This window comes from Delphinus delphis, chromosome 2, assembly GCF_949987515.2.
Source record: "Delphinus delphis chromosome 2, mDelDel1.2, whole genome shotgun sequence".
NCBI classification, from domain to species: Eukaryota; Metazoa; Chordata; class Mammalia; order Artiodactyla; family Delphinidae; genus Delphinus; species Delphinus delphis.
Window position 1 is genome coordinate 144472742 of NC_082684.1, and position 12826 is coordinate 144485567.

A 12826-nucleotide genomic window follows, 5' to 3' on the forward strand; every position below is an offset into this window, starting at 1 on the left:
CCTTCTTTCAGGTTGGAAAGCTTATCCAAGAAGCAGCTGGAAGAAGTAATTTGAAACGAGTCACTCTGGAACTTGGAGGGAAAAGTCCCAATATTATTTTTGCAGATGCTGATTGTAAGTCAACCACAGATCTCTTACATGCCCTGGCATACTGGCCTGCGGTGCTCACTTTTATTATCTCCACTTTCAATAGGACACTAAGAAAAAGGTCTTTGAAGCTAAGTGGCATTCAAGGAGAAAAATCTAGACCCTTCCTTTTAAGGACAAAATGATATTGGTAAAGACCACTTATCAGTTGACAATCAGAGTTTGTTTTCTAGACATAATAAGCCATTTTGACTCTGTGTTGTTGTAAAATAGGGTAGAAGAGGTGAAGGCCTGGTTGGTATTGTATAGTGGAAAGAGCAGTGGTCTAAGCCTCTGAACACTGGAAATGTAACTTCTGCCTAGATTCGAGAAACCTGAAACGTCTCATGTATGCCTGGTGGCTTTGTAGATCATTAAAAATTTTTAGTTCACTAGCTCTACCAACGTTGTCCCAAACCCACACCCCCTTCTCTGTTTAGCCATCCCCACGCCTTTCTGTTGCCCCCATGGCTTTTAGTCAGGATGACAACACACTATGGTCAGTTGTGTATGAATAGACCTAAATTGGAGGTGATTACACCTTGGCAGTAGGACTCTACAGAGGCCTAGAGCTATAACCTAGAAACCCCATGTCTCCAGGCAGGACGCTCTCTAGTCCACTCTGCACGGGTGTGCTCCTCATGTTTGGAAAAACTTGCCAGGGAATGAAATTACAAAACCTCTTTCAGTCATCCTTTTTCTTCTTCACATCCTGCCAGGCAGCACTGCTTCCTCAATTTCACTACTAGAGAGATCAGAGAACAGAAAGCACATTGCCTGAATTTCAGCCCCAGCTTGGAATTTGCAAGTTCAGCTTCAGCTGTATACTAGTTGTCAAGAGGATCAGGATTCTGTACCTAAATTCCTATTAAGGTGTAGGCACTGCACCGACAGTACATTGATTCATTCAGTCAGTGAGTCATTTAGCAACTAGCAGACACCAGATTTATTAATACTATATTGAGTATTATTTAGTATCTCTTATTTTCACACGAGATGAAAACGAGTTACCATATGCTACTATACAATTCCATGTAAATATAGAGGAAATTGAGCGTCTTCAAAGACGATCATTGCTGTCACAGTTTAATTTGCCAAAATACTAATTAAGAGTATAGCTGCAAGGTCCTATAGATTAGGGATTGCAAATTGGCAGTCTATAGGCCAAATGCAAGGTATGGCTATGTTTACTTCTAAGTATTACACAAAATATTGGTTTCCGTTTTTTCTTAAAACTGGAAATCTGGCAACCCTGGGCTATGTTTATGCATAGCAACAGCCAAAGGTAGTACTTTCCTTCTGAGTCTCTGTCACATTGCTTTACTGTTATCTACACAGCCCCTTTGGTTATTGGGGTTTGAGACTCCTGTTATAGATAACGCGGTCTAATCCCTCTTTTTACAGAAGAAAGGTTTTCCAAGAAGTGAAGACGTCCAAGTTAACACAGCCAATAACGTCAGGGTCTGGTTAGAACTAGAACCAAGTTGTGTTCTCAATCCAGTGCTTTTCACTGGGCTGCTCACAGTTCTGCTCTGTGGTGAGCATGACATTACACCTGGGGCTTTGGGGAGGGAAGAGGGTCGGTCCCTTAGGCCCCTCCACAGGCAAAGCAGTGTTGAGAGCATGGCTGTTTCCTCTTGTAGTGGACTATGCCGTGGAGCAGGCTCACCAGGGTGTGTTCTTCAACCAAGGCCAGTGCTGCACTGCAGGATCTCGCATCTTTGTGGAGGAGTCCATCTATGAAGAGTTTGTGAGAAGAAGCGTGGAGCGGGCTAAGAGGCGCATAGTGGGCAGCCCCTTTGACCCCACCACCGAGCAGGGACCCCAGGTAGAGAAATCACAGACATGCCCGTTCTTTTTTTTTTTTTTAAACATCTTTATTGGAGTATCATTGCTTTACAGTGGTGTGTTAGTTTCTGCTGTATAACAAAGTGAATCGGCTATACATGTACTTATATCCCCATATCTCCTCCCTCTTGTGTCTCCCTCCCTCCCACCTTCCCTTTCCCACCCCTCTAGGTGGTCACAAAGCACCGAGCTGATCTCCCTGTGCTATGCGGCTGCTTCCCACTAGCTATCTATTTTACATTTGGTAGTGTATATATGTCCATGCCACTCTCTCACTTTGTCCCAGCTTACCCTTCCCCCTCCCCGTGTCCTCAAGTCCATTCTCTACGTCTGTGTCTTTATTCCTGTCCTGCCCCTAGGTTCTTCGGAACCTGTTTTCTTTCTTTAGATTCCATACATATGTGTTAGCATACGGTATTTGTTTTTCTCTTTCTGACTTACTTCACTCTGTATGATGGACTCTAGGTCCATCCACCTCACTACAAATAACTCAATTTCGTTTCTTTTTATGTCTGAGTAATATTCCATTGCATGTATGTGCCACATCTTCTTTATCCATTCATCTGTCGATGGACACTTAGGTTGCTTCCATGTCCTGGACATGCCTTTTCTTTACTTAATCTCTTATGAACACAGAAACCAGACACCCTGGTGCAACCCGACAAAGCATCATCTTCCTTCTTCTGCTGACCCCTTACTCTTCTTCCTCATCTGTCTTCATGGCTGGAAATGTAGCCAGTGAGGCATTGCTTGCTTACGTCTTGTGCTTCTCTTTCTGTTTCTAAATTTTATCCTTGAAAAACCGAGAGATTAGGATTGCCTTAAGGATATCTTGAACTTTGGGGGTAGGTTGGAGTCTCTCAGCTCCAAAAAAGGACCCAGGCATGGCAAGATGGATCTTGACTAGAACCCAGTCCCAGTCCTTAACTGCTGGAGTCAAGACATCCCCACAGGTGCCACAGTCAAGGAGGGCAGGTATCTCTCATTCCCAGAAACCCATTTATACTTTTACCAGCTGCCAAGGATTCTCTCCACCAACCTGACCTACTCTGGGATGACCACGTGCAGTTTGTAATTGTGTAGGGAATGGAGAGCTGTCTGCTCTCTCTTCTGCCATATAGTTCTCTCTTACTGTGAATGCTTCATGCACTGTGGTGGATGAGGAGGGCCACAAAGGTCCCTGCTGGCTGCACTCTTGAGCTCTGCAGGTTCTCCGTGGTCATCAAGGTATATTTCCAGTTAGAACTCTGGTTTTGAACTGAGAATTTTTAAAGGAATATGTAGACCAGATCTCATCTGGATCACTAGAGCATGGGTTTTCCTGATAAGAAGCAATATCTCCTTAGTTTTGGGACCATTTGAGAGAAGATTGAAGTTGTAACAGCAATTCAAACTCAGGTGAATGTAGGTTTCTTTTTTATTTACCATAATAATTGAGTGATAAGTCTATAACTTGGGGACTTGCGGGGGGCGAGAATGACCTTATTTTATGGACTAGGATGCTAGCTCTCACTCTTTAAACTTAATCCTTTCCTCTGACGGTATAACAGTAGTTCCATAAAAATATACCCCGATATTCATTTGTCTATAAGGTTAATTTTTACTTATGTAAACAGTGAATAATCAATTAGCCAGTATCTCCATCATTTAGAAATATTGCTTAACTCTTGAACTGGTACTTATGACTTGTCAGTATCATCAGAGCAGTGCATTCACTGGAATTCTTGATGTATTAGGTTGAACCATACAAAATTACCCTTTTTCATAGGTCAAAAATGGTTAATTAACAGCAGTTCCATATGATTTGACTAGGTATAATGAAGCTTTGGCCAAAAATCACAAATGAGAGAGATTCTTGAGCACATGCTTATTTCCATTTTCATAGAAGATTTTACTTGGAGTCATCAGGCACTTTCTTCTGTAGATTGATAAGAAACAGTACAACAGGATCCTGGAACTCATCCAGAGTGGTGTGGCCGAAGGCGCCAAGCTGGAGTGTGGAGGCAAAGGGCTGGGCCGAAAGGGGTTTTTCATCGAGCCCACGGTGTTTTCCAACGTCACTGACGACATGCGGATCGCCAAGGAGGAGGTATCACATAGATTTTAACAGCAGCCACATCTTCCTTGGGATGGTTTCCAGGGCATTTCTAGTAGACAATATTAGAGGTTTAGTTCTTTGTATTTTATATACATTGTACAATAGCAATAAACATGGCTATGAAAATCCCCAGTTTCAAGAAAGAAGTTAGACAAAGAGGCAAGCAAGCTAGATGGAGGCCAGGTGATGTGCTTTATGATCTTAATTGTTATTAGCCAACAGAACCATCATAAAAGCCAATCACTGGTCTCAGTGATACATTGTCAACAGTTCAGTTCCCCCAAATATGGGTCATTAGGCTGTTAATCAGGAAATAGAAAGCACCCAAGCATCCTCGCGCTTCTGCAGGAGAGGACCAGTTGCAGATCAGCCACCTCTCCAGAGCGGTAGTTCTCAGTTCTGGAGCAGTGCCTGGGGGATCATGGAGAACACAGCTTTAGAACACACTGTGGAATCAAGTGCTGCCAGGCAGGGTGGGGGAGCGGAGGAGTTAAGCTCTAAGGGTAGACTTATGTAATCTTATTCTGGGGAAGTTTGGGATATTTTTACAGTTATGTTTTGCTAAAGCTAAACATCATTTAAATGATGAAGGCAGAATAAACTTGCCTTGAAACATAGAAAACAGGTGAAAGGATGGCGAAGCAACCATGTTGGGTCAACCTATTTTATTGCAGATCTTTGGGCCCGTTCAGGAAATTTTGAGGTTTAAGACTATGGATGAAGTTATTGAAAGAGCCAATAACTCAGACTTTGGACTTGTAGCAGCTGTCTTTACTAATGACATCAACAAGGCCCTCACGGTGTCTTCTGCAATGCAAGCTGGGACTGTTTGGTAAGACCAGAGTCAGTCTCGTTCTGGCCATAACACATTCCATGAGGGTGGGAGGGGGCTTGTAATTCTCCAGAGCCTGCGTGAAATAAAAGCATATGCTCTGGAAGGATGGGGGAGACCGAAGACTTCACCCTGAGAAGGGATACTTCCTATTGGTAGATCAGGAAGTCAAAGTGAATCTTAAATTATAAAACTTTCATGTGGGAAAAAAGGAATTAAAAAATAGAACTTATAAAAGAAATATCATGCCAGTGCTATTGTTTCTGTGTAAGCAGAATACACACTAACAGTACCATGTTTTCTTCTTTCAGGATCAATTGTTACAATGCCTTAAATGCCCAGAGTCCCTTTGGGGGATTCAAGATGTCTGGAAATGGGAGAGAAATGTAAGTGTCCAAAGTTGCTGGTGCCTGAAGAGAAACAGGGTTGCGAATAGCAGCATAGAGGGGCACTCAACAGCATCAGTGAATTCTCTTACTCTCATCCATTCACTAAACAAACACTTGGTTGAAAACATAAATGTATAAGCAAAGCACACATTACAAAGATGAATAAAACACAATAATACCCTTACCTTAAGTGGGAATGGAGAAAAATTCATGTACCAATAATTCCATGTAATAGGTGCTATTATGCAAGTATGTCAAATATCTTGTTAAGTACAGAGGAAAAATCAATCAATTTTGCCTGATGAGGTCACAGAAGACTTTACAGAGGAAATAACATTTCAGTTTCTTAGGAGCAGGCATTCCAGGTAGAGGGAATAGCAAGAACAAAGGCATGAAGGCATAGCAACTACAGAATAGTCCAGACACAAAACAGAGTTTGGCATGTTTAAAACAGACGTCACCAACTGCCCACCCAGGGACAAATCTGGCTTAGAGAAATGTTTTGGTTTTTTTTTTTTTCCTTATAACATTTAAAAACCTTTACCTGACATTCAAAATGAGGAGACTTTCCATAAAAACCTAGATTTCTTGCTTATTTTCATTCCCCAAAGCAAAATTGCTGCAGCTGTGAGCTCTGCAGTTTTCCCTATTCCCCATCATGCCTGCTTCTGGGAACTGAATATTGGCTGTGTTAGTTTTACACATACCCAATTCACTCACTGTCACCTGCTCAGTGCCTATAGGATCTTTGAGTCTGGGACTGCAGAGCCTAGGGCACAGGATGCATGGAGGAGACTTGCTGAAGATACAAGTGGAGAGGTTGCTTTAAACCCAATCTCAAAGGGTTTTTAAAGGGCATACTGTGGGAGCTGAGGGGATACCAACGTTCTTATGGCCAACATTCTTGGTGTATAGAGGATGTTTTGGCAGAGATCACAGGAAGATGACCCATTACAAGGATTTTGCAATAATAGGTATTAATTAAATGCCTGCTCTGCATATGGCTTTATTCTGCCTTCTTACCTAACATTGTCTCATTTGCTTTTCACAGTGATTCTATGGGATAGATACATTTATCTTTATCTTACGGATGGTTCAGATGAGGAACTAAGGGTTGGAGTGGTTAAGTAGCTTGCCCAAGTCTCACAGCCAGTAAGTGGCAGATCTGAGCTTTGAACCTAAATTTTAGTGGCTTAGTTTCTGTGATGTCTGGCCAAGGAAGCATGGGAACCAGGTATAAGGAGTCTTCCGGGTCAGAATCAGAGCTGGGCTGCCCTCTTGTGATGCTGAGGACCTGAAAAATGGGACTGTGGCAGAGGAAAACTAGAGTGATTGCATTTGCAACTTCACATACGAATGGATTTTTAGAATTGCTTTCGGAGAATGAATGGTAGCTAGGGTCTTCCCGAGCTGACATCTCCCCTCGTCCCAAAAAACTTTCATTTTCCCTCATTTCGAAAGGAGCTAGATCCATGTTTTCTAAATCCTGTGACTCATAAGAGGAAACATCTTCCATGCCTGTTCCCTCGGGCATTACTGAATGCATACTTTTTTGAACAAATGCTTAGTTCGCAATCAATCTGCTAAAAAGTATTGAGCACATTCATACTTTGTGCAAAGCATGATGCTTGGTCTGTAGGGGAAGGTGCAGCTCATTAAATTACTTGAAATTTTGTTGGATAAATGAAATATACAACATTGAAAGAATCAAAAGAATTCCAGAAAAGCCTGTGGAGTGGTAGAGGAATGCAGGGGTGATAGAGATCGTTGTGAGCTGGAGAAGTCCAGGAAACCATTAGATGTGATCTCTTATACGGATTTGAATTGGCCTTTAAAGGAGAGGAACATTTGAGTAGATGAGGAGAGAGGAATAGTTTTTCATGGTTGGTGGGCAAAACAGGATAGCAGTGGGGGAAGAGTTAGCAGAGGCATTGTGGGAGAAATAAGTATGGTATTTGGGGGGAAGTGCAGTGAACCCATGACTAGCACAGGGGATTTACATCTTCAGATACTGTAGCTGGTAATCTCTAGTCCCGAGCCATTAAACCATAAAGTAGATACAGCTTTGAGGCTAAGAGCAGAGTTTCTAGAATCACACTGCACAGATATGTACCCTGGCTCTACTGCTTAATACCTGTGCAGCCTTGGACAAACTATTTAATCTCACCGAGCCTCAGTTTCCTCATCTATAAAATGGGAATAATTATAGATAGTACTTACCCTACAGAGTTGCTGTTAGGATTAAATGTTAGAATCATGTATGCCAAACATCCAGCAAGGTATCTGGCAAACCTTCAGAAAATGTGAGCTACTATCATCATTATTGATCAAGTAGATGACTGTTACGTAGGCAGTCCTTCTTTTTCTTAATAAATGTATTAAGAAAGGGAGAAACTGCTCTTGCTTGAACCTTTGCTTCTGGCCTTCAGTACCTCCCACTTGCTTTATAGCCAGAACCCAAACCCAGTCTGGATCCTATTTGCTAAGTTATTAGTATTCCTTCAGCTTTTATAAAGTCTTCATGTACTCTAAGTATCTCTTCTTAACTTGCACATGGCCTTAACTTTCTGCTTCCACTTTTGAAGATGCATTCAACTTCTTTCATTTCCTGCCCCTGTGTTTGTGCTCTCCCAGCCTCTGAAATGTTGGGGCCATCGCCGGCTCTGGGAATGCTGCGCACATTGACTGTTACAGATCATTAACAGGGTGCATCATGGGCATAAAATACACTTGAAATAACTAATTGCTGGTTGATGGTTTCTCATCTCAGGCTAGCCCTGGACTCTCATCACAGGCAAACCTCCTACCAGGATTCGGGCTTGGGACATTGTTCAGGCGCAGTCTCTTCCTGTCAGAAACATCGCCCTCGCCTAGAAAGAAGGTCCAAGAGACAGTTTGGCTGTGTCAGAACCACACAGAACAGTGGCCTTTCTCGACTCGTCTCATGGGCACAGTAGTGATTTGGTCTTCCCAGTGCAGTTAAAAAATAATTAGGAAGCAGTGCTCTTTGATGAGACTCACTTCATCTTATCTAAATTATATGAGTCTTTGTTCCTGTTTGCCCCCAAAACATGTTTTCTCTTCCTTAAATGACCTGGAGTGGTAGGAAATGCTTCAGATAAAAGAACCTGCCCTGTCCTGGTTCCCCACTCTTCTTCTCATTTAATACAGTCCTGGAAGCTCTGCTTAGCCTTCCACTTGGACAGAATTGTTTATCTCACGGCCTGCAGGCTCCATGCAGCTTTGGTCCCTGACATCTCTTTGCCTACCTCTAAGAGGAACAGGGAAGGGAAGTAGCATTTTCTGGAAATGAGCTCCAAGGAAGGCTGTTGGAGCCCCTGAGTGCTACCCCACAGAGAGCTGTGGAGAGGGCTGCCCTCTACAGGTTATCTGATGGGCTGGCCTCTAATTCCCAGGGTCAGAGACTTGGGCTGAGTTTCTCTCCGTTCTGCTTGTCCAGCTAATTCCATCTATTTCAGCCTTCCCATCCTTTTCCGTCTCATTTAAGCTCTCCTGAGACAAGGGGTCATAGAGTCCAAGCTATAAAATATGTATCACAAACCTAGGGGATGGAAAGAACGCTGTGAACCTCAGCATTTTAAAAACTAAGGACACACGCTTTGAAGACGAGAAGTGTTGTTCAGATGCTCTGAGTCAGTGTGTGTGTGCACAGCATTGCGTATGCGCAGAAAGTCACCTGTAGGCTGGGAGAGGGGCTTTCTAACCCTGCCTATCTGGCGATCCACTCTCAGAGATTCTGATTTAGTAGATCTGGGCTAGGGCCCAGGACCTAGATTCTTAACAAGCTTCTGGAATGATTCTCGTGCAGGTGGTCTGGGGATGCTGCTCTGAGAAATGCTGCTGTAAGTCAAAGAAAAGGGCAGGGAAATATACACCCTAAGCAGAAATCCTTATTTGTTTTATGTGTGAGTCTGAGTGACTTCCTAAAATGGCTGGCTGAGAGACACCCAGATCTAACGTCTTACCTTACCTTTACGTATGCCGAGTTTGGTTCATCTTTGGGAATATAACCTAGTCTGGCCAAGAAGCAGGAATACAGGCTTCTAAATGTGCTGTGCCCTGACACATGGCCCCGCTGGAAAGGTAACTATACAAAGAGATTGGGGCATGTCAACAACAATACGTCTGCCTTTTGTGCAGTAGTGGACTTCTTCCTTAACTATGGAACTATGTGCCACAGAATTTAACTGGATTGAGAAAAATTTTAGTAGATTTGAGAGAAAGACCCTAGAATGAGATGGCGAAATAGCTGAAGAATCCACATGTTAGGGATTGGATTCAGAGACCTTATAGCAGTGTTGCTCAAAGAGTGGGTCCAGTAGCCACCCATCTCGTGGTCTCTTGGGCTCCTCCCTAGACCTACTGGAACAGAATCTTTGGTGGGAGATGGTCAGGAACCTACAGTTTAAGCAAGCTTCATGGGTGGTATGTGTATAATAAGGTTCAGGAACTGATGTCAGAGAGACGACTGGGTGCCAAGAGGAGGGAGAGAGTCAGCTGGAGTCATACAGCCAGTTTAATGCAGAGCTGAGTTGGCACTCCTGTCTGCCGATCCCCACCCTCAGTGTTCTGCTCCACGCGCTGCCCTGAGACTTCTCATTGGCTTTCCTTGAGGCCTGGGCCCATGGGCAGTCTTTCCTTTCATGGCAGATGTGAGTCCACTCCAACATCTCGGAGCAGGCTGTGTGCCGGCCATGCAGCAGATGGCCGCCTGGGACCCGAGAGAGGAGCACCTCCAGTCCAGAATTTTCCATTGCTTTGAGCACCCAGAGATTTGGGATCCGGCAGTCACACTCGAAAGCAAGGTTTCTAGCTCTGTAGACTTTCTTACATCCCTCACAACTTAGTTAGAGATCTGAGTGGGAGGAAAGTGGTTCAGGGTCTGCCCCACGTGTGTGCACAAGCGAGGGAACAAGAAGGGAGTAGCCACACTTCAGACAGGAGGCAGATGATGTCCGTGATGAAGAGACACATGCACAGCTGCCCAAGGGCAGGAGAAAGGCCAGCGAGAGCCAGAGTTGAGCTGGTAATAAAGAGACAGCCTGGACAGAGCCGGTGAGGGAGCCACATACTGAGTGGGGCAATCCCAAGCTTATTCTTCCCATTCCTGCAAGCAGAATGGCCAGTGCAGACGAGAGAGCAGCATGCTGCCTGAGTCGCTGATGTTCTGGGGGCTGTGGGGGAGGAGGGGGGCGCGACCACTCAGGTGCCCTGGTGCTCAGAGGAGCTGCTGGCACAGCAAGGGCAGCTCTGTGTCGGGCCAGGGAAGCAGAATGAATCCTTTACAGCGGGCCTTCGCTGTAAAGCCCAGTTGCAGTAACTTTATACCTTTTATATAAGAGTGTTTTTAAAAACGGCCTGTCTTAATCCTTTCTTATTCAAATATATCTCTAAGCGTTCTTTCATGTTTTTTTCTGGCAGAGATGGTCAGTCAGCAGGGTAGAACTGGGGAAGAGGGGGTAGGAAGAAGCCTGCCCCTCCTTCCTCGCTCCCACAGTTATCAAGTGCTTTCTTTCAGCCTGATGCTGTGGGCCGCATGCTAGGTTTGGGGGAGGACAGAAAGCAAGATCAGGAAGATGCAGATCGGTGGGCGAGACAGAGTACCCCCGCCCTCCCTCCTGGTATTACAGGGCTGTGGTAGAGGTGGGTACAAGGTGCTCTGAACACAGAGCAGGAGGGGCACTCCTTCTGCTGAGAACTTGAGGAGAAGCTTCACAGAGGAGTGACTTTGAAAAGAAAAGAAGAAGAAAATGTCAAGTATTTTGCAGAAAATAATTAAGAGAACATGCTTGATGTGACAATGAAATCGAGAAAAGGAAGAAAGACAGAGGTAGGAATAAGAAGGAACGAGAGAAGAGACGTGAAGGAAAGGAGCACCTCACTGCACCGTAGCAGTGAGGCTTTTCCACGTGCCAGCGCCCTTCAGGCAGTGGTCGGAGGGGCTGTTTCTCCTAGGGCCGCTGAGGCAGGTGACCTGGCTCCCCCTCCCCCCTCTCAGGCCCGGCCACCTACAGGCCCCTCAGAGGCCGGGCCGATTATCTGGTTTCTCCTGCACCCGGCCCAGCACGGTGCTGCCCCATAGTAACAGTGCAATAAATGTTCGTTTGCCTGATGACAGAAATCCCTGATCAAGGCCCCAGAGGGTGCCATGAGCCAGGAGGGGAAGTGGCCGAGGGCAGGTCGCGGGAGACAGCTGACTCACACTTCCCAATTCCTTTCCCGTCCGTGGTTTTGATTTCCTCTTTCCCCTGACTCTGTGGAGGCCGCAGATGGTATTTGTTCAGGGTTCTGTCTTTAAGGCATTGCGTGTGATCTGTACTCTTCTGTGGTGGGCCTTTGGGTATTGTTGCCGCTTATTAAACCGAAGGACCAGTGAGAAGGAATGTAGAACATCAAGCCAAGAGGACCCTCGTGGTTTTCTTTCAGGTAAAGTGGACTGGGTCTCGAGGAGAGCCATTAGAGCACAGGCACATCCTGGGCGTCCAGTGGTTGGAACAGGGTTTTTGAAGAGGAAAGCCCATGCTGAGCTGCCTGGGCCTCTGGTACCTGATACAGCCCGTTTCTGTTTTTCAGGGGAGAATTTGGTTTGCGAGAGTACTCCGAAGTTAAGACCGTGACAGTAAAGATCCCCCAGAAGAACTCTTAAGATGGCCAAGAAGGAAGGTGAAGGCCAGCCTGCACGACTCTCCCCCTCTGCTTTCCCTGTGGGGCCCAGCTCTCAGGAACCCAAACTTGATACTCAGTCCTTACTTAAGATTTAAATGACAGCAGGTAGGCCAGGCCATTCGCTGCGTAAAGAAAGCAAACCAGTTGGGCGTGGTTTCTTGGCACCCTGTGAGGAATCACCTTAACAGTACCAAACATTGGGGAACGTGGGACAAAGGCACGAGGAGTAGCTGTGGGGCATACCCAGTATTTCTTTCTGGGGTGAGGGAGCTGTATTATTTGATGCCTTCTGTCACAAAGGACTTTGCTTGTGAGCAAAGGTAGCCTTTCCATTGTCTTCATTTCCCCCTTCCAGGCTCTCCCTGCTCACGCACCCCTCCCGCTCCTCCAAGGAGATCTCAGCTGAGCTCATCTGGGGCAGATGTTTGGGCCGGGAACAATTTTCCAAGGTTTTGCAGCCAAATTACCGTTTCATGTCATCCATTTCTTCAAAGCAAAACATGAAATGGTTTTAGTTAGAGCCAGACCAGACTGAAAATGCCAGGAGCTGGTACACTGCAGATGTCCTAAGGAGAAAGAACTTGGGATATTCCTGACCCAGTCTGGCTTTCTTACATCCACATATAACAGGAGTGAAAGATCAGGAGATGGAGCTCCAGCGATCATCATGTGTAGTTCACAGCCTCGGAGCTCATCACCGCATGGTTTGAGGGGGTAAGAGAGAGGGGTGTGTGTGTGTGTGCGCGTTCACGCGCGCATCTGTGCATTTAATTCCTTCTTGAGTATTCTGGAATAAGTCAGGGGGTGGGTTGTTTTTCATGGATTGATCTTTTCCAAAGCTCGTCT

At 45.3% G+C, this 12826-nt stretch overlaps 1 protein-coding gene across 1 annotated transcript in view; it reads left to right on the plus strand.

Moving 5' to 3' along the window:
- The window catches only part of ALDH1A2 (aldehyde dehydrogenase 1 family member A2), a 94120-nt gene extending 81984 nt beyond the window's left edge, over positions 1–12136 (plus strand). Inside the window, exons 8-13 of the mRNA XM_060003745.1 lie at positions 12–114; positions 1770–1954; positions 3899–4063; positions 4747–4904; positions 5216–5290; positions 11888–12136. Of these exons, the coding sequence (XP_059859728.1) occupies positions 12–114; positions 1770–1954; positions 3899–4063; positions 4747–4904; positions 5216–5290; positions 11888–11960 (759 nt within the window). The 3' untranslated portion in view covers positions 11961–12136. The remainder of the gene's footprint in view (positions 1–11; positions 115–1769; positions 1955–3898; positions 4064–4746; positions 4905–5215; positions 5291–11887) is intronic.
- The last annotated feature ends 690 nt before the right edge of the window (positions 12137–12826 follow it).